A 22,735-nucleotide genomic window follows, 5' to 3' on the forward strand; every position below is an offset into this window, starting at 1 on the left:
ATAAAGCAGAGCAATATTGCCTCCCTAGGTGCAAGAGTCAGGTAGTAGAGTTGTGGCTTTGGATTTGTTGGTTTGCATATCAAAGCCATGCTCCTGCTGAGTCCTTTGCTATCTCTAAGAACTGCCAAGCCAAAGGAGGGGCAGTCTCTTCCTTAGCCAGGAAGGTCTTTAATGTCAAAACACCCACAATAAACAGAAAACAAATTTTAAAATATAAGCACTATAGTCAAGGATTGAACAAGGAAAATGTGAACAAAGCTGGACCCAGAGGCTGAGAGAAAGAGATATTCTATGGATTGGTGGGAGAGGAGAGCAGGAATGATATGAAAGGAGCCAACCCGGAAGAGGTTGTATGGGATACTGGATCTCTGTGCTTTTGATTTGGGCTGAAAATAGATGTTTCTATTAGAATATTCCACTTTTCGTTACCATTGTTTTGAGGAGATCCATACAATCTATACAAAGGTGTGGGTGTACAAAGTACCATGGGAATTTAGAGGATGGTCAGAGACAGCTGGATAATGAACTCTTCCTCACTGGGCTCCTATTAAGCTAGAAGGTCAAACCCATTTTTTTATCTTGGACAGTTCCTGCACTTTGCTTTGTACATAGTAGGTGCTTGATACATCACTGTCACATGGGTATCAAGTGAATGATGGGTCCCTGGCAGGGCCCACCGAGAATCATTAGAAAACATGTGAACATATGAAGAGCAGGAGAAAATATTCTCATTGAGCAACTCCAGGCTCTATCCTTGAACTCTCTGGATAAATCAATTATTTTATCTAGTCTCTCAGTATAAAGTAATATTCAACTATCTTTTGTTAATCCTCATTAAAATGTGAAAAGGTGGTATGATTTTTGTACTAGCACAACGGTTTGATGTAAAAATATAGAGCTCCCTTTATCTCTTTGAACCAAAGTTCACAAACCCCTTTTGCTGATGGCTAAAAGATTAAATTTTCTACTTTCATGTCATTCAGCCACATGTAGAGCTTAAAAGTGGTCAGTTTGAGATTTAAAATTAATTAATTCAAGATTAATTAATCTCTGGTTCCCTTTGTTTTAATTGCCTTCTATTCACCCTGTTGGTAAGGAAGGGATTCTGCCCTGGGGTTACGGGAATGGCCAAACACATGACACTGAACACTGGACAGGTGAGATCAATGGCAGTTTACTAGTCGTATATACTCACAGCCCAGGGAAGAGGACACTGCTTGCAACACAGAGCCACAGAAGAGCTGCACTTGGGAACAGAGTGAACGACCAGGGACCGTGGGAGACAGGCTTTGTAGTATCAAGAGGGTGTGATGTCCCCTCATTTCTGCAGGCGAATGTGATGGTTCATTTGAATGCTTTTGTGGTCTGGCAGGAAACTGAAAACACTACTCAGGGGTAAGCAAGGATCGCACTTGGGTCCTTTATCTGTGGGAGCAGAATGGAGATGGCAACTTGTGATTAAGCCATTCAAGGCCCTCCTGATTTTACCAGGTGTGAAGGCAGCACATAATATTGGACCTAATTTTAGGCCTTATACCACACCTTTCCCTTCCTTCATTCGTCAGAGAGATGATATAAGTTCCTGGGGGTGCTTATAAATCATCATAGCCGTTGAGGAGATGCGGCTACCTCACCTACCCATTATGGGTTATCTGGCCCAACCCCAGATCTCTTCTGATGGGCCTGATGCACAGTACCCCACTCTCTTATGGGGGCTCAGGCACTCCCCAGGTCTTTCCCCAACACTCTGATTGTCTGCTCGTCTCTGGGAGGCTGCCTCGTTTCCCTCAGTGCTAGTACCTGTCAGTTATGGTTAATCACCTTCTTTCTGATGTCTGCTTTATGCAAGACTTGGGCCAAGCCCATGGAAGATCCAGGAAAAAGGTCTCCTCGGTTTCGGGATACCCACTCCTCAGTGTATCCTGTGTCAGTATCTTCTTTAAGGTATCCACTAGATCTAAGTTCCAGAAACTGTCTTTTCCTGCTTACTAAACTCTTATTTCCTTTTGGCAAAAAAAAAAAAAAAAAAAAAAAAAACCACCACAAAAAACAAAACCAAAAGTCATCGTAATTTATCATGCATACTTCCTTCTCTACAACTTATGGTATAAATTTCATGTGCTAGTCTTCAGGATTTTTGGTTCTTGATATGCAAAGCCAAGTTTTGTTCAAAACAAAACAAAAAGCTTCCTCTCTCAAAGCCCAAGATTTTATTATTTAATTTAAAATTTGGTTTAACATATCAAGAATCGTCTCTCCTATTGGTCTTAAAATAGTCAATTCAACAAACAATCCATGTCTTTGTTCTAGAGCTACAGCTGAACTGTCCAAAACAGTAGTCACATGTGGCTATTTAATTTAAAAGTTTAAATTAGTATTGATTTAGATGACGTAAAATTTACAATTCAATTCCTCAGTCACAGTAGCCACATTTCAAGTGCTCAACAGCCACATGTAGCCAGTGGTTACCATATTAGACAATCAAACTTAGCACATTTCCACATTGCATAAAGTTCTATTGGACAATGCTAGTCTAGAGTATATCTACCTTTCCCTTGAGGGCTGTGAATTATGGGTGAAGGGCAGTGTGTAAAGAAAGAAGGGTGAGAGATGAGGTTGTTGAGGAAGAAATCTGTCCATATTTCAAAAATGTTATCCTGCTACGTAATCTGTGTATCCTATATCTTGTTTCTTTGAAGAAGTTTTGAGCTTTAGAAGCTTAAATAACTGCTTTTAATGAGATTCCCTCCATGTTTTGGTAGAAGAACATTTTTGGCAGCTGGAAACGCTCCTGCCTACCAGTCTGTCACAGACGGCATGTACCACGGATTGCCACCACTGAGCAACGCTCTTGTGAAGAGCATTTTTGCTTCACAGCTCAGCCTGCCCCAGCCACTAGATCCACAGAACCTCCAGGTACATTGAGAGGTATTTTTATACCTATAAATTGTGTGTTATACATCAGGGATTTTGGCATTTGGTTTCCATTTGGTTTAAATTTTGCAGGGGCTCTCCATGCTCTAGTGCTCTTTAGCCTTGCTTGGCTCCCCTTCATTGACACGGTAGAGCAGCCTGGGCCCACTGTTATTCCCAGTCAGAGACTTTGCCTCCAAACTGCTCGGCAGGCAAATTGGGGCAATAGTTTATCTGCTCACACCTGATAGCAAAACCAACAGTTGATCTTTTCTACTTAATAAATAATAATGACAGCAATCACAATACATAAATTAGTTCGGCAGCTGAGTTTTGAACAGCTCTGGTTACAACAGGTGTTATCAAAAGTAATCCCAGCAATATCAGACACCAACAATATTACCCACCTTCTACAGCTCTAAGTTTAAGGTTCTGGCAGGCCAGAGATCAGGCTGCTGGGCAGTCATGGCAGCAGTAGGTCACAAAGTGTTTTGGTTATCTATGGCTGCATAACGAATTACCCCAAGATTTAGCAGATTGAAACAATAAATATTCATCATCTCATATCGTTTCTGAGGCTCAGGAATCTGGGAACAGTCTATTGTGTTGTTCTGGCTAGTTGTATAGATCTCTCACCTGTGGCAATCAAGGTATTGGCCCAGGCTGTAGTCTTCTTAAGGGTCTACTGGAGGAGAATCTGCTCCCAAGCCCATTCACAGGTCTGTTGGTAAGCATCAGAAGATCCACTTCCAAGCTTATTATGTGGGCTTCTCCATAGGGCTTCATCACAACAAGACAGATGGATTCCTGCAGAGCAAACAATTCAAGAGAGAGCAAGAACCCAAGGTGGAAGTCAGTCTTTTTATTACCTCATTCCAGAAGTGACATCCCATCATTTTTGACATATTTTATTCACTAGAAGTGACTTACTAATTTTTGTCCACATTCAAGGGGAGAAGGCTTAAACTCCAACTTTTAATGGGAAAAGTATCAAAGAAGTTGTGGACATATATTTAAAACCACCTCACAAACCCAGGTCTTCTTACTCCAAAAGCTCCAACTTAACGTTCTTATGTTACAAAGCTAAGCCAAGTAATGCCAACATCAACCCCATGTAAGTCCCACACTTTTACCTTCCTTAGCAACAAGACAATTACTCTTGGTCCAAGTCTTGACCCTCATTTAATCCCAGGAGACAGGATTGACCATGACCATTGGGCCTGTTCCTACTGCCTTTGGATATTGCCTGGGATTAGGTAGATTCGAGAGTCCTGGCTTCCTGCCACCTGAATCAACTCCAACTCTAGGAATTGTCTGAAGCCAGTACCAAGTATACAAGTATAAAACAGGGTCAGATGGACAGACCCACTTTGTCCAGGGCTGCATGTGGTGCCACAAGTAGTAGGGGATGCCTTGGCTGTTGAACAGTGATATGGAGAAGACAGAGGCCCACATGTTAATGTTGTGACATTTGCTTTGAGTTGTTACTTACATTTGGAACACAATGGTGATGAGGGAAAACATTTCAAGGTTCCTAATACTGAGAACATTTAAGTTTACGTTTGTTGATTATAAATGTGTCCCATTGTTATTATAGAATTCTGGAACTTTCAAACGCTGGTGCTGACTAGTTACACTGAAGTCTTAAAAACCCTTCTATGTTTGGCCAGATTCTGGAGGGGAAAAAAAAAAAAAGGTTATTACTCTCTCCTCTACGTTATCAGGGACTTTCTATCAAGAATTATTTCTACATAGTAAATAAATCATTCCACAGTGTTTTGGAGTACAGACACAGAAATCCTGTTCACATAAGATGTTTATTATTTATGGACACAGTACAGCATTATCATGTTTCTTATTTGGTTCTTTTAGGCATCTGTGCTATTCCCTTGGAGAGCATTTCTGGAAGATGGAGGACTGTTTCCAGTAATGAGTAGCAGCCCAGATACCCTAGAATATAATATGCAGGTAGGATAGGTCTTCTCACTAGTCACAGAGAGAACTGAATGCAGACTGCAAAGCAGGCGTCATTGGGTCCATAGGTCAGTGGTGAATAATTTATGAGATAAGCAGGGGTGTTTGATTATGAAGCTATAAACCCAATGCTACAAGGTGAGTCATGTTTTCTTACGACAGAAGAGAATCATGTTCTCAGTGGTATGGGCCTTGGTTGTAGACTCAGCTGCAATTCCCATGGCCTTCCATCTCCAATCACTCTTTGGGCCTCTTAGAGAAACACCCAGGCTGGAAGTTCACGGTTGTGTGACCAGGATCCTTGCCTGCCTGTGAACAGTGGCCGTAAGAGAACTCTTTAAGCAGGATCCATAAGGAGAATTTCTTTCAATTATGTGTTTCCCCCCTGATTACCTAAGCAAATATCATTGTGTTCTCATTTTTAAAAATAGAAAATACAGAAATGTATTAACAACATGAAAATCAATCATAAATTCGCTTCAAAGTAATATGGAAGTGGGGAGTGACAGGGATGGGGACAGGACTGGCCATAGGTTGATGGTTCTTGGGGCTGGGTGATGGGAACTATACCGTTTGCTTTTGTTTATGCTCAAAATTAAAATTGTTTGGATTTTTTAAAGTAAAGTAGTAAGAATGGTTAAGAAAATCAATTATAGTCCCCCACTAAGAAATAATCACAGTTCACATTTCGTTTTATTTTTTCCAGTATTTTCCTTATACATACATGTGTTTATATCTGCACTTTTTAAGGAAAATTGATATCATGCTATATATTCACCATGTACAGATACCACTGTAAAGTTCTGGGAAACTTGGACTTCCATACAAAGCCAAAAGTCTGATATGTTCAAGGAGGACTTTGAGCTACAAATGTTACTCTGATTTTTATGGATTTTCTAATAGTCGAGCGGGCAGGGCTTATAAACATAATTATTCCTAGTTTTCTCCCCAAAATCATGTATAAAGGATACCTAGAAATCTACGAAATGGGTGTTTTGTTTTGTTCTTTTTTTGTTTTTAGCTGTGCCTCTGTCGGCTGAGTGACCGTGACCTCAAGGTGGCTCATGGAGAGCTGGTGGGCATGCAGCTGCTTCTGGAAGATGTACTTCTGAGCAGCTATCATATGATCATGGAGGATCCCTCCAGACAGCAAGCCACACTGGACAAACACTCTCAGGTACTCTTGGTAAATAGTCTACATAATTGTCCAGCGCTGTATGGTACTAAAGGACCTTCCTCTCTGGGAGATGGACCAGAGAACCACCTCTATCCAACAGCCTCTCCCAGTGGGTCCCAGGACTGCGCTAATGCTGCATGCGACCAGCAGTGGAGCAGGGGTCGCCTGTGATCCACGGTATATTCATTTCTTTTCATTTTAAAAATAGAACAAAGGTTGTGGGAGGCCCATTGAAACCAAGTGGAACAAATAATCCAACTGGCTGGATATCCTTAGGAGTCACACATATTTAGAGTCGGAAGACACATTTAGAACTGGGGTCGGAAGGACTGGAGGGGTGTGACAGAGGCCCTGGGTGAACACCTCCAGCCTGGGCTCTCATCTTCATCACTCAGCTAGCCTATGGACGCCTAGGCAAGCCCTCCCCACTCTGGACTTGTCCCTCGGAAGCTCTGAGGTAAAGAGCCTCTAGCACACCTTATCATAACTGGAAACAATTCTGCCTGTATCTGGGAACCAGACAGAGACTGGTCTGGACACAGGGTAAGCCAGCTGGCACCCCCATCTGAAGAGCTCCTCTTCCAAGCCAAACTTTCCGAGAGAGGCCTGCAGCAGCCACCTCCAATTCCTTACCTTCAGTCCGCTCCTCAGAAACTGCAGCTTGTCCGCACTGAGACCGCTCTCATCAAGAGCACCACAGTCCTTGTCACTGAATCCCCTGGATACTTTTCAGTCCCCTTCCAACCTGACCCCTTGTCAGCATTTGACCCAGTGTGTCCTTGCGGCCTCCCTCTTCCTGGCTTCCAAAGCACAGCTCCCTCCTGGTCTTCCTCTGGCATCGGTAGCCAGTCCTTCTCAGACTTCCCCATAGACTCTCCTCTGCCTCCTGCCTCCCCTCTACCTCTCCCAGTCCCCAGAGTATTATGTTTCGGGTTCTGTCCCGCTTCTACATTCCTACAGGTCTGCATTTTGACTTCCATGATGTTAGCCACTTTTGTCTTTGTAGGCCCTGTCCTCCATTTAAAAAAAAAAAAAAGCATTAAAAGTTAGAGTTTACAACTGTGTTAATATAAAAAAAATAATATCCTATATAAAACATTTTATTCAACCTCAATATCCTGTATTTTCTGATTTTAAAAGAAATTAAAACACTTTGTGGGCCCTACGCACTGTGCCTTCTCTGTCTAGTCAGCATGTGTCCCCTGCATACTATTAATACTACTATTGGCTATGATTGAGATATTTTCAGAGTGCTTTAGTAATTACTAGTTTCTTTAATCTTCACAGTAATTCCATGAAGTAGGTACTTTCATTATTCTCATTTTACAGATAATACTGAAGCTCAGAAAGGTTAAGTGGTGTCCCCAAAGTCACATACCTAGTGAGGAGAGAAACCCAGATCCCAACTGAGCAATCTAGCACTAGAGCTCCGTTCCACTCTTACCCACTACGTTGTTCCACTTCTCAGCCTCTCCCTAGGCAAACTCATCTGTTTTTATAACTATGATGACTTTACATGTGATGACTCACGCAATTACCATCTACATGTCGTGTCCAAATTTCAATTCGTGCATTCGACTTCCTTGTTCCATTCCAGAGCCCGTGTGTCCCAAAATGAGTTTGTTTCACTGCCCAAAACTCTCTCTTCTTTCCATATTCCCTGTCAGTGAACCACCACCTGCCCAGTTGCTCAAGCCAAAACATCTGGACACCCATCTTTGATTTCTCTCTTTCATACCCCACAATCAGATGCTAAGTTTTCCTATCCTATTACTTTAATATCTCTCAAGTTTGTCTACTGTTACCCATCTTCCATCACCAACCCCCAATCAGCATCATCTTCTAATGTTAGGTTATGAGCATAACCTCCAATTGGACTTCCTATATTCACTCTTGCCTTCTTCCGGTACATTCACCAGGGTAATATTTTTAAATGCAAACCTGATTATGTCACTTCCCTCTTATAACCCTTCAATGACTTCCAAATGCCCCGAGAATAGAATCTAAACCACCCATCTCCTGCTGATATCCCTACCCTCAACTTCCAGTGCTTCCTATTGTAACTTCTCTTTCATTTCTGATTTTATTTCTTTAAGACCTCTCTTATTTTCTTGGTGAGTCTAGGTACACGTTTGTCAATTTGTTTATCTTTTCAAAGAACCAGCTCTTCATTTATTTTTTTAAATTTTATTTTTAGTCTCTATCTCATTTATTTCTGCTCTGATTTTTATTTCCTTCCTTTTACTAACTTGGGCTTTGTTTGTGACATTTAAAGCCAATATTTCCTTATTGATTCTTCTGTCTGGACAACCTATCAATTAATACAAGTGGGGTGTCAAGGTCTCCTACTATTGTTTTATCGCTGTCAGTTTCTCCCTTTAGGTCTCTTAATATTTGTAGTATATATTTTTTGGTGCTCCTACATTGGGTGCATATATATTTAGAAATGTTTTATCTTCTTGAGGTCGATTCCTTTATCATTATGTAGTGCCCCCCTTTATCTTTTATAATAGTCTTAGTTTTAAAGTCTACTTTGTCTAATATGAGCATAGCTACATCATCTTTCTTTTCATTTCCATTTGTAGGGAATATCTTTTTTCCATCCCTTCACTTTCAGTTAGTGTGTGTCCTTATTTATGGAGTGAGTCTCTTGTAGGCAGTATGTAAATGTGCCTTGCTTTTCTATCCATTCTGTGATTTTCTAGCCACTCTGTGATGTTATTAGAGAATCTAGTCTATTTGCATTTATTTTAATTATTATAAGTAGGTACTTATTGCCATTTTGTTAGTTGTTTGATGACTATTTTTATAGTTCCTTTCTGTTCCTTCCTTCCTCTCTTTCTTTCTTCCCTTCTGGTTTGATGTCTTTCTTTAGTGTTACGTTTAGAGTCATTTCTCATTTTCTTTTGTGTGTTTAACATAAGTTTTTGCCATGTAGTTACTGTAAGGTTCACATATATCATCCTATGTATATAACTGTCTCTTTTAGGTTGATAGCAACTTACATTTGAACATTTTCCGAACCCTACATTTTAACTATCACACCCCTTCATGTTTTGTTCTTGATGTGACATTTTACATCTTTTTATTTTATGTATCTTTTAACTAATTATTGTAGTTTTAGTTTATTTTACTTTTGTCTTTCAACCTTCCTAGTAGCTTTATAAATTAACCTATTACCTTTAGTATATATTTACCTTTTCCAGTAAGATTTTAACTTTTGTATGTTTTTTTGTTGTTGTTGTTAATAATTAGTGCCATTTCTTTTCTGCTAAAAGAAGTCTCTTGAACATTTCTTATAAGGCCAGTTTAGGAGTGATGAACTCCTTTAGCTTTTGTCTGGAAAACTCTCTCTCCTCTTCAATTCTGAATGATAACCTTCAGGTAGAGTATTCTTGGCTGGAAGTTTTTTCCTTTCAGTACTTTGAATATATCATGTCACTCTCTTCTGGCCTGCAAAGTTTCTGCTGAGAAATCTGCTGATTATGGTGTTTCTCTTGTATGTAACAACTGGTTTTTCTTTTGCAACTTTTAAGATTCTCTCTTTAACTTTTGACACTTTAATTAGAATGTGTCTTGGTGTGGATCTCTTTGAGTTCATCTTATTTGGAACTCTCTGGGCTTCCTGGACCTAGATATCTGTTTCCTTCCCTAGATTAAGGAAGTTTTCAGTCATTATTTCTTCAAATAAGTTTTCTGACCATTTCTCTTTCTTTTCTTTTTCTGAGACTCCTGTGATGCAGATGTTATTCTGCTTGATGTTGTCTCATGGGTCCCTTAAGTTATCTTCATTTTTTAAAATTCCGTTTTCCTTTTGTGACTCTGTCTGGGTGAATTCCATTGCTTCGCATTCTGGCTTGCTGACCCATTCATCTGTTTCATCCAGTCTGATGTTTAACCCCTCTAGTGTATTTTTCAGTTCAGTTATTATGTTCTTCAGCTCTGTGGACTCGTGTTTGGTACTTCATTATACTTTCCATCTCTTTGTTGAAGTCCTTACTGTGTTAATCCATTCCTTTCCCAAGTTTGGTAAGCATCTTTATGACCATTACCCTGAATTCTTTATCAGGTAGATTACTTATCTCCCTAGCATTATGGTCTTTTTCTGAGTCTCTCAGTCTTGGAGTGCCCTTGTGTAGTTGATGAAACTTCTTGTTCAACCTTGCCCTAGCTCTTGGTTGTTTCTTGAAACTTTGTGATTGTCTAATCAGCCTGATATACTATTGATATGTCCTTGTCATTGAGGATGTACCAAGGCCTGTCAGTGTTCCAAGGGGAGAAATTTCATTTAGCACCAAGTTTCAGGCTAATCTGAAGCCAAACTCTCAGGCAGCAGCTTTTAAAATATACAAATATATTGGGGTGCCTGGGTGGCTCAGTAGGTTAAGCATCTGCCTTGGGCTCAGGTCATGATGGTGCCCTGTGTCAGGTTCCCTGTTCAGCAGGGAATCTGCTTCTCCCTCTCCTTCTGTTCCCCCCCACACACTCATGCACTGTCTCTCTCCAATAAATAAATAAAATCTTTTAAAATATACATGCAAATATAGTCTTGTGCGGCCACAATCATAATCCCTGCTGGCCTCCAGACCAAAAGATCTGAAGTATCCTCTGGGTGACAGTTGCAAAACTTGGGACTCTACATGAGTGTATAAGCTCTTTCTGGGAGGACTTACTGAGCTGTATCAAGGCATAGGAGGTGCACAGGATGGTGTCTTCCTGGTTACGTTCCCTGGGAGCACCTCTGTAGCCTCTAGATGTAGGGAAAACCTGAAGCCTGCTCCTCAGGCTGAAGCTGCAGGCTAAGTAAACAGACTTTTTTCACAGGAAGCCAGGGTTGGGCTTCAGTCTGCCGTCTGCAGTGCCCTGGAGTATGGCCTGCCACATACTATCTTTCTGATTGTTACATTCCCTTGGAGCTCAGGAATGTCAGTCCTCTTGGCCACCAGGGCCAGGCAGTCAAGGAACATCCCCTGTGTGGATTGCCTCTATCCACTGGCTTGAACTAGGCAGCTGGAGATTGTAGGGGGTAGGGCATGCTCTCCAGCTTCAGAAAGGCTGCAGGAAAATGTCTTGACTGCATGTGCCCAGGGGCTTTGGGAATGCAACAGGAGAAAGGAATGTCTTGTCCATGTGCATATTCTGGCTTTAGGCTGAGAGCTGGGACTGCTCACAGTTGCCAGGCCTACAGTGAGTGCAGGAGTGTTGCAACCACCTGTGCTCACCAGCTTTAGCCAAGGAGTGGGAGCATGCTGCTATTGCTTGCTCTTGCCTGCCCCAGCTAGGGAGCAGGGAAGTGTTTGCAATGGGCACCTGCTCTGGCTTCAGCAAGGCGACTGATAATGCCATCACCCATTGCCCCTGCTTGTCTTAGCAGGGTGGTGCTGGGAGGGTTTTGCATCTGAGTTGGCCCACCTGTGCTAGCAGGGTAGGTGGTGGGTGCAATATTGGCATCTGCCAGTAGCATCCTCCATCTCTGGGGAGAGTTCATCTGCCCCTGCCCCTCCATTTACTTTTAGATTAGCCAATAAATCTCCTTATATAGTCTAGGTGCTTTTCAAACTGTCCTTTTTTTGCTGGGTCTTCAGGTGAAACTGCACACAAACCCTTCAAAAGGGGCATCTTGGGGCTTTTTGAGCAGAGGGGGCTAAATGACCTGTAGGCTGCCCCTTCCCTGTCACCATGCTCAGCCTTGGTCTGTTGAATACTTTCCGTCACTGCATAAGGTTTTATTTGATGGAAGGTTCCTGAAGATAAAACAAATCTGGAAATCTTGGGTTAGCTGCTTAGGGAGGAGGTAGGCTACTTGAGGGGTTATCAGCTATGTACAGGAGCTGTGGGCTCTCCCCTGGGTCTGGCTTGCCAACTCTGCCTCTGACCAACCCTCTTTCTGGCAGCCAAGCCTTTCTGTAGATTATGTTAATAGTGCTGACGGAGGATCCAGTTACACTAGGTGGGTGTTCTTCCTGTTCCAAGGGAGGAAACTTGAGTGTCTGGGGTGCTGTTACCTGAATGTTCTCTGAGGCCCTTCTTGCTGTAACCTCATGATCCAGGTTTGTATCTTTGTCTGCAAAGCAATGCTCCTTTTCCTGTGACTGAGACCCTATCATCAGGGTGAAGGCCTGGGTGCAGGTTTCCATTTTGTCTGTCACTCTCTGGATGACTCTGGCCCTCACACCCTGGCTGCAGGAGAGAGGGACCTGAAAACCTTGTTCCCTCCACATCCTCCAGGGCTCAGAGCAGCCCCTCAACAAACTGATTTAAAGAAAGTACCAATGAATGAATAAACAAATCATAATTCTAAAGGAAAATTGCCTGTTGAATAATAAATTCAAATTAAGAGACATGTAAACTTTTAAAGGATGGGAGAAGGAATAGGAGATAAGATAAACTTATGTTTCCATTCCCTTATCCATAAAACAAGTAAAATCCCTAATTTAAGGTTATATTACTACTGTGATGGGGAATTAAATCTCAAGTGTGTTGAAGGGCACTTTCCAGAATGTAGAGGCTAAACATGAAAGGCTCAATTTTTCAAAGGCAGATAAAATGTTAGTACCTGAGTAAAAGAGTTTTTAAAATGAGTGGCTCAAGACTCAAGCAGAAAGCTGAAATGGAGACATTTCCCTCTTTTCTGTATCCTATCTGTTTAGAAAGGATGCTTACCCTCTCTAAGCTCCAAATGTGCTGTAAACCTGAGAACCATTCCTCCTGGGGAGAATAGGCATTCTCCATAATGTTCCTTTCTGCATGGACTACATGTAAAAGGTCGTCCTATATTGACCTATGATTAATAAAGAAGAATTTCTGTAATGCTTTCAGCCAGATTTGTCCAGAGTGCCAGGATTCAGAAGTCCATTCCAAAGCAGCCCAAAAGCCTCCAGGCTGCTGAGGGGCCCATGCAATGCAGTGATGTCCCTTGCTTTCCTGAGATCATTCCTGGTGCTGTGGAAGCAGCTGGAAGTGCTAAAGGAGCACTGGGGCCTACTCAAACTGCGAGGCCAGGACAACGATTCTGTCTCCTTCCACAAACAGTTCTCAGAACTCTATGGGTGAGTGTTGCTAAGGTGGAAATTTTTGTGAATGAGTGGAATCTGAGGTCTGGTAAATTCCTCCCCTTACTCTGAGGGTGAGATTTGGTCCATAATCCTGGTACACCCAGCCCCACTAGGCAGAGGAAGCTGGGCAATGTGTCTCTATAGCCAGTGCTTTACAGGAAAAGCTGGGTTCTGTTGACTGCAGGGACAGCGCCGGGTTCCACCAAGCAACACTGTATATCGTTTTCCTAGAGTTCTGTCTCTGGGAACTTGTGCTTCTCCAGTGTCCCCATGGTGCTGACTCTTCAGCTTTTTTAGTTCATAAGATCCCAGTGAGCACTGGGTAGCAAGGTGCTGCTGCTGTGAACTCCTCCCCATTTTCTGCCCCATTAGACCCAAGTATTGAGTCTCTGAGAGCTTCATGCTTTGCAGCCAGAGGTATAATATGGTGCAACATGAGGTCTTAGGTCTGTGGGGTGGGGTGGGGTGGTTTCACAGCTTCAGGCTCTAGCTGGGATGACTTAGCTGGCGGGAAAGACATGTTGCTTCTGCCATGTGTCTGTTATCAAACAAGCATTCACTAAGCATCCACTCACCATCCTTGGACCTTACTGGGCACAAGAAGGTTCTCTTTGGTGGCATAGTCCCAATGGTCTATCTTACAAGTTATTACAGCCAGCTTTCCTGGTAACTAGGGAATGAGAAAACTTGTCAATATTTTGAAGAATGAAGACTGAAATTAAGTGTACCCAATGGGAAAAGGCCTCAGGATTTAATATTGACTAAGGGAGCGGCAACTGTGATGAATTTAGATGTTGATGTGAGTGTCTGTAATGGGTTGGGAGGTTTATACATGATGACAAGAAACAGAACGTGAAGGAAAATAATAGAGAATCTGAATAAGAAAAAATGTTTGTTTGCTAATTTCTGTCTCTCTTCTTCAATAGAACTGACATTCTCTACCCCAGCATGAAAGCTATAGCTAGGCAGATGGGGAAAGAAGATGAATTCGAAAGTATTATAATAAGTAGTCAGTCTATTCTTCCCCCCAAAGGAGCTTCAGAAATCGAAATAAAAACTCAGCAGGTATGCAGAAACTATTTCGAATGTGACTTTGAAATTTTGCTTTATGGCATTAAGCATGTAAAACTACAGATATACCCAAGTGGCATTTTTTTCTAAGACATTAAGTGGAGATTGAAGGTATGTAAATCATTGAACAGGCTCAGAGGGAACTAAGTATTTAAAAGCATGTGGAGCTTTGATTAAGCAAATAACTACCCCGAATATCTCCATTTTGTAAGTCTAGATCTTCATATTTTGATTTTCCTCTAATTAAGGTAGACTACCACAAAAAAAGACTATGTATGATAGAGAACACCCTAGCATCTTTTTTTTTTTTAAGATTTTATTTATTTATTTGACAGAGAGAGACAGCCAGCGAGAGAGGGAACACAAGCAGGGGGAGTGGGAGAGGAAGAAGCAGGCTCATAGAGGAGGAGCCTGACATGGGGCTGGATCCCAGAATGCTGGGATCACGCCCTGAGCCGAAGGCAGACGCTTAACGACTGTGCCACCCAGGCACCCCCAAGAACACCCTAGCATCTTAAACTTAGAATCTAGCACACAATTATCCACCCCCCGCAACACACATACCCATGAAAATGGAGTATTTAAGAGAGCTTAAGATGACTGTTTTTCCGAGAATAAGACAACATGATTTACACACTAGTCCACTTGGTGTCCTAGATGATCTACGTGAGAGGTTGTTTTTCCAAGTGTTTATTCACCTTGGTCCCGGGACACAGTCTCCACATGGCTGTGTTCCCCTGTATCTGTAACACGCAAGGCTGTATTCTCCTTGTTACTGTAACAGGCAAGCAAAACTTCCAGCTGTTTGAATGTCAGTGGAGAGATTCATGTCCCCTGAAGTTCAAGAATCCAGTGGCAACCGACCCTCCACCCCCACAACACGCGCACACACACACACACACACCCCAGTCCCAAGCCCATTGCTTACCCTTCTGAGCCCTGGTTCTCTCTAGTACCTGGGGTCCTCTGACAGGGAGAAACATGGACTCTACAAGCATAATGGTAAAGTAAGGGCTCATGGTTATTGGGACAGTTTTCTCCTGGTCCTGTTTGGAATTTTAGGTCTTCTCATGAAATCCTCCTTGATAACTAAATAGAGTTTCAGGCCCAGGGGTTTCTCTTGTAGTAACCTCTCATAAAATTCCTGGCCACATATAGAGACCCCCAAAACACATGAGGTCACCTCAGACATTGAACACTTTGCTATTTCGCACGACTTGGTAAAAAAGGGTGGTATTTTATCAACTAGGATGTGGGCCAGGAAGAAAAGATGTTGGTCTCCAAAGAGGTATATCTACCCTTGCAGAAACACTTGGAAACCCAAGAAAGGAACCCTTCTTTCTTCCCTGGGAGAGAGTATCTGAAGAACAGGACCTAGCCCCAGACCCTTCTGTAGGAATTTGACTTAGCTGCTCAGAGGATAAGCTGAATGTAGGAAGTGACTCTCAAACTTCTTACTCTAGCTTCAGAAACTTCTGGAAAATCTTGAAATTCATATGATCCAAGAAGTATTAAGAAAAGTTAACAGAGAGATAGCACTGGTGATATCAGAAAAATCCAAGGAGCAGTGTACTCTCCCTACAGGTAAAGTATGTTTATTTTATTACTTCACAAAATAGCATTTATTGGGTTTTTTTTCCTAATTATAAAAGCAATCCATGTATCATTTTCATGATTAAAAAGTACCACAATGTCCAGAAAATGAGGTAAAAATTAGTTTTTCACACCTTGGCCCAGAGAGAACTAGTAACACTTTGATGTATTTCCTTCCACTTAAAGTCTTTTAAATTTCTTTTAAATAGAGAACATTTGTTAAGTTCAGTCTCAACTCTGATGATTAACTCATAACTGAAATAAAGTTGAAATGGGTAAAACACATAAGATTTCCTTATTTGTAATATATTTAAGTGTGTGTGTATGTGTGTGTGTGTATACAGACACATACACACAATACATATATATGACATATATGTCAAAAATCTTACAAATACATGTATTTGAGGTGGGAAGGAAATCACAATTATTTTCTTTCATCTGAAGTCTAAAGTCAGGATCACTTCACAGGCATGTGATCAGTGTACTCACACAGGACCCAGCACTACTTGGGGTTTAATGCTCTATGGATACCGTCTTGAAACTCTTGATTTTAACTTAGAATTTGTGTTTCGTAATTGGAATTCAGTGAGTCCATGGAGCATGCACCAAGGACTTAGAGCCTATGCCTTACACAGAGTCCCACTTCCTATTGCTTCCCCACCTTGCCAGGAGGGGTTCTCAGCTGCCTACTCCCCTGCTCTCTGGCACCCTAGGCACCCCAACCTCCCCCTCAGCATCCCCACCCTGCAATTGCTGCAGTCCTCTACTCCACTGGGGGCCTGAGCAGGAGGAAGATCAGGATATGTGTACCTAGTAGTATCTCAAGGACCCTAGTCTGGCAACATTATGGTACATCTGATGGGTGACTCAGTGGGAGCAAGCCTATTACCCATCCCTAGATTCGTACAATAGCCCAGGATAGAGGTTACAATACCCTTGGGGTTGCCTGTCCACAGTGGGCCCCCAGGAAGGAAAGATGCCTGGCTCAACTTCTCTGTTCCTGGCCAGGGCATGGGGCCGCCGTCCAGTAGGTACACATACACTCATGCTTCCAGTCACAGGGTGGAGCCCCTGGGTGCCTGTGAGGGTCGCACTTGCCTTGCGCGCGTTCTCATGCCTGGGGAGTGCAACATTAAAAGCAAATAAAAACACCATGACAGGTCAAGAGAGAGACCACAGAAGAAAGAAGGCACTAGATTTTAGTACCTACCGTGGTGATTTTGTCCCCCTGCGTTTTGGATAAGAAACCCTGCATTTTTATTTTGCACAGGGTGCCATAGATTAAGCAGCCGGTCCTGTCTGAACTTCAATGTCTACTCCTGACTCCTACTAATTCTGCAGGAAAATCCACAACCTTTAAATGACAGAGAAGTTGTTTGACTCGCAAACTAAATTAGGTTTTCCTTTTGAGACAAAGTCCACAGACGTTATAATGTGCATTAATAATCTATGTCCTCACCTAAGACATTGTCGTTTTTATCAGTGCTTCGAGTAACTGAATTCTGTAAACAGGGCTCTGGGAAAAGGCTATGCAGTGAGAGGGCAAGCCACTTCTTGGCTGGAGATGTCACCAGAGAGAGAAATGTCACCAGAGAGCTGAGTGAGGTTGCACTTCAATTACAGAACATTAAACAAGATACAAAGCACTTGTTGTTGATGCCATGTTTGCTGCATCCAGGCGGCTCCCCTCGAGTCTTGGGAGAAAATCCACAGGCACACAGCAGGTGCACCCATCTGCATGTTTCAGGCTGTGGTTTAATGAGACACCCGGATGGTGGGGGAAGGGAGAAGCAGTTTTGCTTTGCGGTTCTGCTGTGTGCTGCCTGGGGCAGGGTGCCTGTCAGCTGTGCTTGGAAAGAACCTTCAGTAAGGGGCTGGTGGGAGGCAGGCAGAGGGGAGGGGTAGAGTTATTGTTAATGTTGGTAAGGGTGATATTACCAAAACTTTGGTTAGAGTGTACTGACCAATTCTAAGCTCTTGTTGAGATTCTATACTCATAACTTTTAAAACTAATGCCAATAGTGAGGGTGTTTTGTTATTGTTGGTTTTGTTTTGGGTCTGTTAGGCTGACTCAATGTGGGTGTCCTCCTGTAGTGAGTTCCCCCAGGGTAAGTGATGGAGTCCCTGCTGTGTGCCAGGGGTACTTCTATAGACTTTTCTTCAGTGTAGTCTTCCTGAGACCTCTGTGGTTGGGGAACCTTCAAAGAAGGCAAAACCTTGGAATCGCCACCCACCTACTGTTCATCTCAGCAGCAAGAAGACGCCATAGTGGATGGGGCTTCCAACAGGGGCCGCCTCTTCATGCAGAGACCACCTTTTGTGGTCAGGTTTAGCTTGGCACTAGGAGTTTCTACAGAGGGAGTTGGGAATGGAGAGTATTGAGACCCAGGGGATATCCCAAGCTCTTGTCCTTCCCTCAGGGTCTTCTCTCTCCCTGTCGGCCAACTCTGGTGTCTACATTTATTATCAGCCAGAAACAAACCCTCCAATACTTCTCTGTCTCTTCCCTCCTTCCCACCTTGTCTCGGAGCTTAATCTTCTTGTATAACTTCTGAATGAGTTTCAAGTTTATCAGAGAGCATCTGAAAATGCAGCAGCCACACCTGGTCCGGTGCTAGGTTGTTGTAGCTGAACTGGTGCTCCCCTGAGAACTTTAAAAAGTTGCTCCAGACATCCTTGTTAAGTCTTGGGGCTTGGCTTAGCACAGAGTTGGGTTCCACTGATTCAGAAAAGCACTGCTGTTCCCCATACTTGACATTTTGGCACCGAAGTCATTCTTAATTGATTTTCTCAATTTCTCTGAGCATTTATAAGGTCAGCAATCTCCAAAGTGGAGTGCCTATGTCCCAGGGGTGTAGGAAGGAAATATTAGAGCTTCTAAATAGATTAAATCCATATGTAAGAGGTCACATGTCACACCCCACGCTGAGGTGTCCTGAAATGACCATTTCGAGACAATCCACAAGCAAGCACTAAGAAATAGTGGAGACACTTCTAATCCCAGTACATGCTTATAGTCAGCCACATTGTGAGGTTAAAAAGATAAACACATCTGATAAGAAGTCAGACAAAAAATTTTAAAAGGTCAAGAAAACTCTTAGGAATGTGGTTTGAGATCCATTCTCATTGATGATGAGCTTCACCCTAAGCATATCATGCTATACAGTATTAGCCCGTGATAGTAGTGTAGATAGAAATACGTAAATATACACATGTTAACAGTGAGTCGACAAAAATGTTTTGCTTGAGTAAAGCACAATCCAAACACTTAGGAGAGCATGGTCAAGGCCCGCATTCCCAGCAGTGTGCCCTAGAACACCAGTTTCTCAACATGTTAGTGCAGCGGTTCTCTCCAACACCCGCACTAACAGACTCACAGGCTATCTGAAGCTTTCCATTCCCTCGGTAACACAAGCTGGCAAAATACTCGCTAATTACAGTCTCTGGGTTAACTATGTTTACCTAGCATCATTGATCATTGTTTGCTCCAAACCTGTTTGTGCCAGTTTTTCTCGTCATTGTGTTTGAGTAATTTAATTAAGTATTATGTAAACCAATGAAATGGGAGTACGAAAAGAGATCTGTTCTATAAAAACAAAGTTGAAGTGGATAAACTGTGGTACATCCAGTCAATGAAATAATATTTAATGCTAAAAAGAAATGAGCTATCAAACCATGAACAGACATGGATAAAAATGTATATTACCAAAGCAAAAGAAGCCAACCTGAAAAGACTACATATTTTATGGTTCCAACTATATGACTTTCAAGAAAAGGCAGAACTATGGAGACAGTAAAAAGATCAGTGGTTGCCAAGGGTTTAGAGGGGAGAGAATGATGAACAGGCAGAATACAGAGGATTTTTAAGGCAGTGAAACTATTCTGTATGATAATATAATAGTGGAGAGATGCCAGTTATACATTCGTCAAACCCATAGTCTCATCAAGAGTAAACCTCAATGTAGGGGCGCCTGGGTGGCTCAGTCGTTAAGCGTCTGCCTTCGGCTCAGGGCGTGATCCCGGCGTTCTGGGATCGAGTCCCACATCAGGCTCCTCCGCTGGGAGCCTGCTTCTTCCTCTCCCACTCCCCTGCTGTGTTCCCTCCTCGCTGGCTGTCTCTCTGTCACATAAATAAATAAAAAATCTTAAAAAAAAAAAAAAGAGTAAACCTCAATGTAAACGATGGACTTTGGGTGATAATGACATTTCAGTGTATGCTCATCAGTTGTAACAGACGTACCACACTGGTGTAGGATGTTGGTAGTTGGGGAGGCTGTGCGTTGGGGGTTGAGGGGGCAGGGAATATGTGGGAACTCTCTGTACTATCTGCTCAATTTTTCTCTGAACTTAAAACTGCCCTAAAAAAAAATGATACGTTTGGATTATTTCATGGTCTTTTAGTTTTCTTTCCATAAAAAGAAAGAAACAAGCAAACCAATAAACCACACACTAGAAAACCACACAATGTGTTATGGTTTCTAGAAGAAAGATAGTACAGAACTCCAATGAGTGGGTGCATACAAAGAAAAGGCCTAAGTTCTATGTTAGAAAACTGGCAAATATTTGTATATTTGGGTATTTTTAAGTTAAATAAAATGTTTACGGTACTGCAGGTCATTTTTTTTAAGTATTGTCCAGTTTAACAGACTTCTTTTGATTAACAAACCAACACTTTAGTCTCGATTGCAAGGAAAGAATTTCTATTGTGTTTTGCAAGGGTTGAGGAGCAGGGGGAAGCTTTTGTTTGTTTGTTTTTTGCCAAAACAAGTTTGGGAAACTTATAAATAATATTAAAAAGGTTTCTTTGCTCCAGAACTTCTCAGAGCCTATCATAGTGTGCACTATAAAGCTCCAGAAGAGAGAGAATGAAATGTTCTTTATTTTTTAATTTTTTAAATTTAAATTTAAGTTAGTTAACATATAGTGTGTTATTATGTTCAGGGTAGAGTTTAGTGATTCATCAGTTGCGTATAACACCCAGGACTCATTACATCAAATGCCCTCCTTAATGACCATCACCCAATTACCCCAACCCCCCACCCACTGAAACCTTCTTTAAATTTATTTGATCACAGAACCCTTTTCTCCCCTTGAGAATATCTATCATCAACTCAAGGGACTAGTGTTCTGGGGAGCAGTTTGAGAAACACAGGAGTACAAAATACATACATACATATCCTTGAAGCAATAAGGTTTCAACCTACCCACCTTCTGGGGGACCCCCAAGTGGTCAGGAGAATGTTGGTTGGCAGTTGGATTCCTTCAAGTTTCACTTCTGCTTGGCTCAGGACCCAGGAGCCATTTAGGCAGACGCTAGTGGTTGTGTTAGAGAAGTGAAATGCTATAAAACCAAGACGCCTTTCCTAGAGGGAGGAGGCTGACTGGAGGGTAGAGGGAGTGTTCATAGAGGGAGAGACGGGAAGTGGTTTGGCCACCAGGAAGTCAAATTTTCCTGCAGTTAGAGGACCTGGGAATAGAATGAGAGGAAAGAACAACACCCTAATTTAACCTCCAGTGTGCTGTCTCCTACCCACCTCCATTCTGCCGTCAGAAACTGCTTCATCCTAAAGAAGCCATGACCACACACACACACGGAAAATGAGACCCTTTTGGAGACCACCAACTCCACTTGGCCAGGAGTTACTTCTGTTGGATGAATTCTACTCTCCCTGGCTTCCCCTGACTCCTGCCTACAGAAGTACTTGCATGTCTGAGCTTGAACTCATGAGGAAGAAGCATGGTGGGAAAGTTTCCCAGCACTTTGGTAAAATACTTCCCCTTCGGCTCAGCCTGGAGCTAAACCCCAAAACCACCTCTGTGGGCATTTGCCAGGTGATGCTCCCCAAACCAGAAGTGTGTGGCACATGTGGTCCCTCGCCAGGCTTTTCTGTGAGCCAGAGACCAGCTAATGTGCCCTGGAAAAAGTATCCAATTTCTTGTCTGAAAAATCTCTGAAATATACATGAGCTCTGTTTTGTCAAAGCTTAAACTTATAAAAAGGCTTAAACATCCTAAGAATTGTGAACTTCTAGGCACATTAACTCTTTGGATTTTCCACTTCGACTATGCTAGGACAATGGTGTTATGTCTACTCACCTCTATTATCCTAAAGGAAAAACAAAGTCAGATTTATATGTTTATCATGGAAAATAGCCAATTGTTGAAGAATTCTGGAACCCCATTTTCAAAATCAGGACCACCCAATAAATAAGATAATTGGAAATACCATGGGCTCCTTCTCTGTCTTACCCACATTTCTGAGACGATTGTGCTGGATGCTTCCTCTTGTGTGCACCACGCCTCCCGTCAGAAAAATGAAAGTATGAGTAGGAAATCACATCTGAAATTAAAAACAGCTGGGGATGGGGAGTGGCTCTGTGTGTACTCTTGCTGCTGGCCAGCACCCCCACAACAAAAAAGGGAGTGGGGCAGGGCTTGGCTTCTACCTCTGACTCCATAGGTTTCTCTTCAATTGCAGACTCCCCTGGCACCGTGCACAAGGAAGTAGGCCCTACCCAACATAATTAAACATACACATGTGCTTTTGCTCTTCCATATGGAAGTTAAGGAGTGTTGATATATTTCCACAGCTCCAGCACTGTCATATTAAGTTTGACTTTTTTAACAGCTAATACATTCACCCGGTTCAAAACCCAAAACAATAGGAAAATATATGTGTGTAGAGATCTCATTGCCACCACTGACCTCCTTTTGTCACCCCATGTAACCACTTTTATTAGTTTTTTTGATATATACTATCGGTGCTTCTTTATGCATATGTTAATTCTGTCTTTCATCCAATATCCACTTACTGGGCACCTAGTATGTGCTAGACTACTTTATTTTAGGCAATGTTTGGGGGATACATCCTTATTTTCATGGAGCAAAACTCCTTACTCTTGTGGAGTTTTTCATCTAGAAGGGGATAGGCAGATAATAAGCAATAAAC

At 42.3% G+C, this 22,735-nt stretch overlaps 1 protein-coding gene and 2 long non-coding RNA genes across 4 annotated transcripts in view; 1 reads left to right on the forward strand and 2 right to left on the reverse strand.

The window, feature by feature from the left end:
- Window positions 1-1,158: 1,158 nt before the first annotated feature.
- On the reverse strand, window positions 1,159-4,617 carry LOC103677008. Its single transcript, XR_572302.2, has 3 exons — window positions 4,406-4,617; window positions 3,550-3,720; window positions 1,159-1,425 (listed from the first exon to the last, which is right to left on the reverse strand). It is a non-coding gene; the product is annotated as an uncharacterized LOC103677008 (long non-coding RNA).
- A 1,049-nt stretch (window positions 4,618-5,666) lies between these two features.
- LOC103677009 (coiled-coil domain-containing protein 162) overlaps window positions 5,667-22,735 on the forward strand; it is a 42,550-nt gene continuing 25,481 nt past the window's right edge. Inside the window, exons 1-5 of the mRNA XM_040628104.1 lie at window positions 5,667-5,723; window positions 5,909-6,064; window positions 12,884-13,113; window positions 14,046-14,184; window positions 15,654-15,774. Coding sequence (XP_040484038.1) covers window positions 5,667-5,723; window positions 5,909-6,064; window positions 12,884-13,113; window positions 14,046-14,184; window positions 15,654-15,774 — 703 coding nt within the window. The remainder of the gene's footprint in view (window positions 5,724-5,908; window positions 6,065-12,883; window positions 13,114-14,045; window positions 14,185-15,653; window positions 15,775-22,735) is intronic.
- Window positions 19,654-22,107, reverse strand: LOC121102261. 2 transcript variants are annotated; one of them, XR_005834312.1, is made up of 3 exons: window positions 22,040-22,107; window positions 20,995-21,253; window positions 19,654-19,906 (listed from the first exon to the last, which is right to left on the reverse strand). It is a non-coding gene; the product is annotated as an uncharacterized LOC121102261 (long non-coding RNA). The 2 variants fall into 2 exon arrangements; XR_005834313.1 differs by having other exon boundaries at window positions 22,036-22,106.

This window comes from Ursus maritimus, unplaced genomic scaffold (genome assembly GCF_017311325.1).
Source record: "Ursus maritimus isolate PB19 unplaced genomic scaffold, ASM1731132v1 scaffold_13, whole genome shotgun sequence".
NCBI classification, from domain to species: Eukaryota; Metazoa; Chordata; class Mammalia; order Carnivora; family Ursidae; genus Ursus; species Ursus maritimus.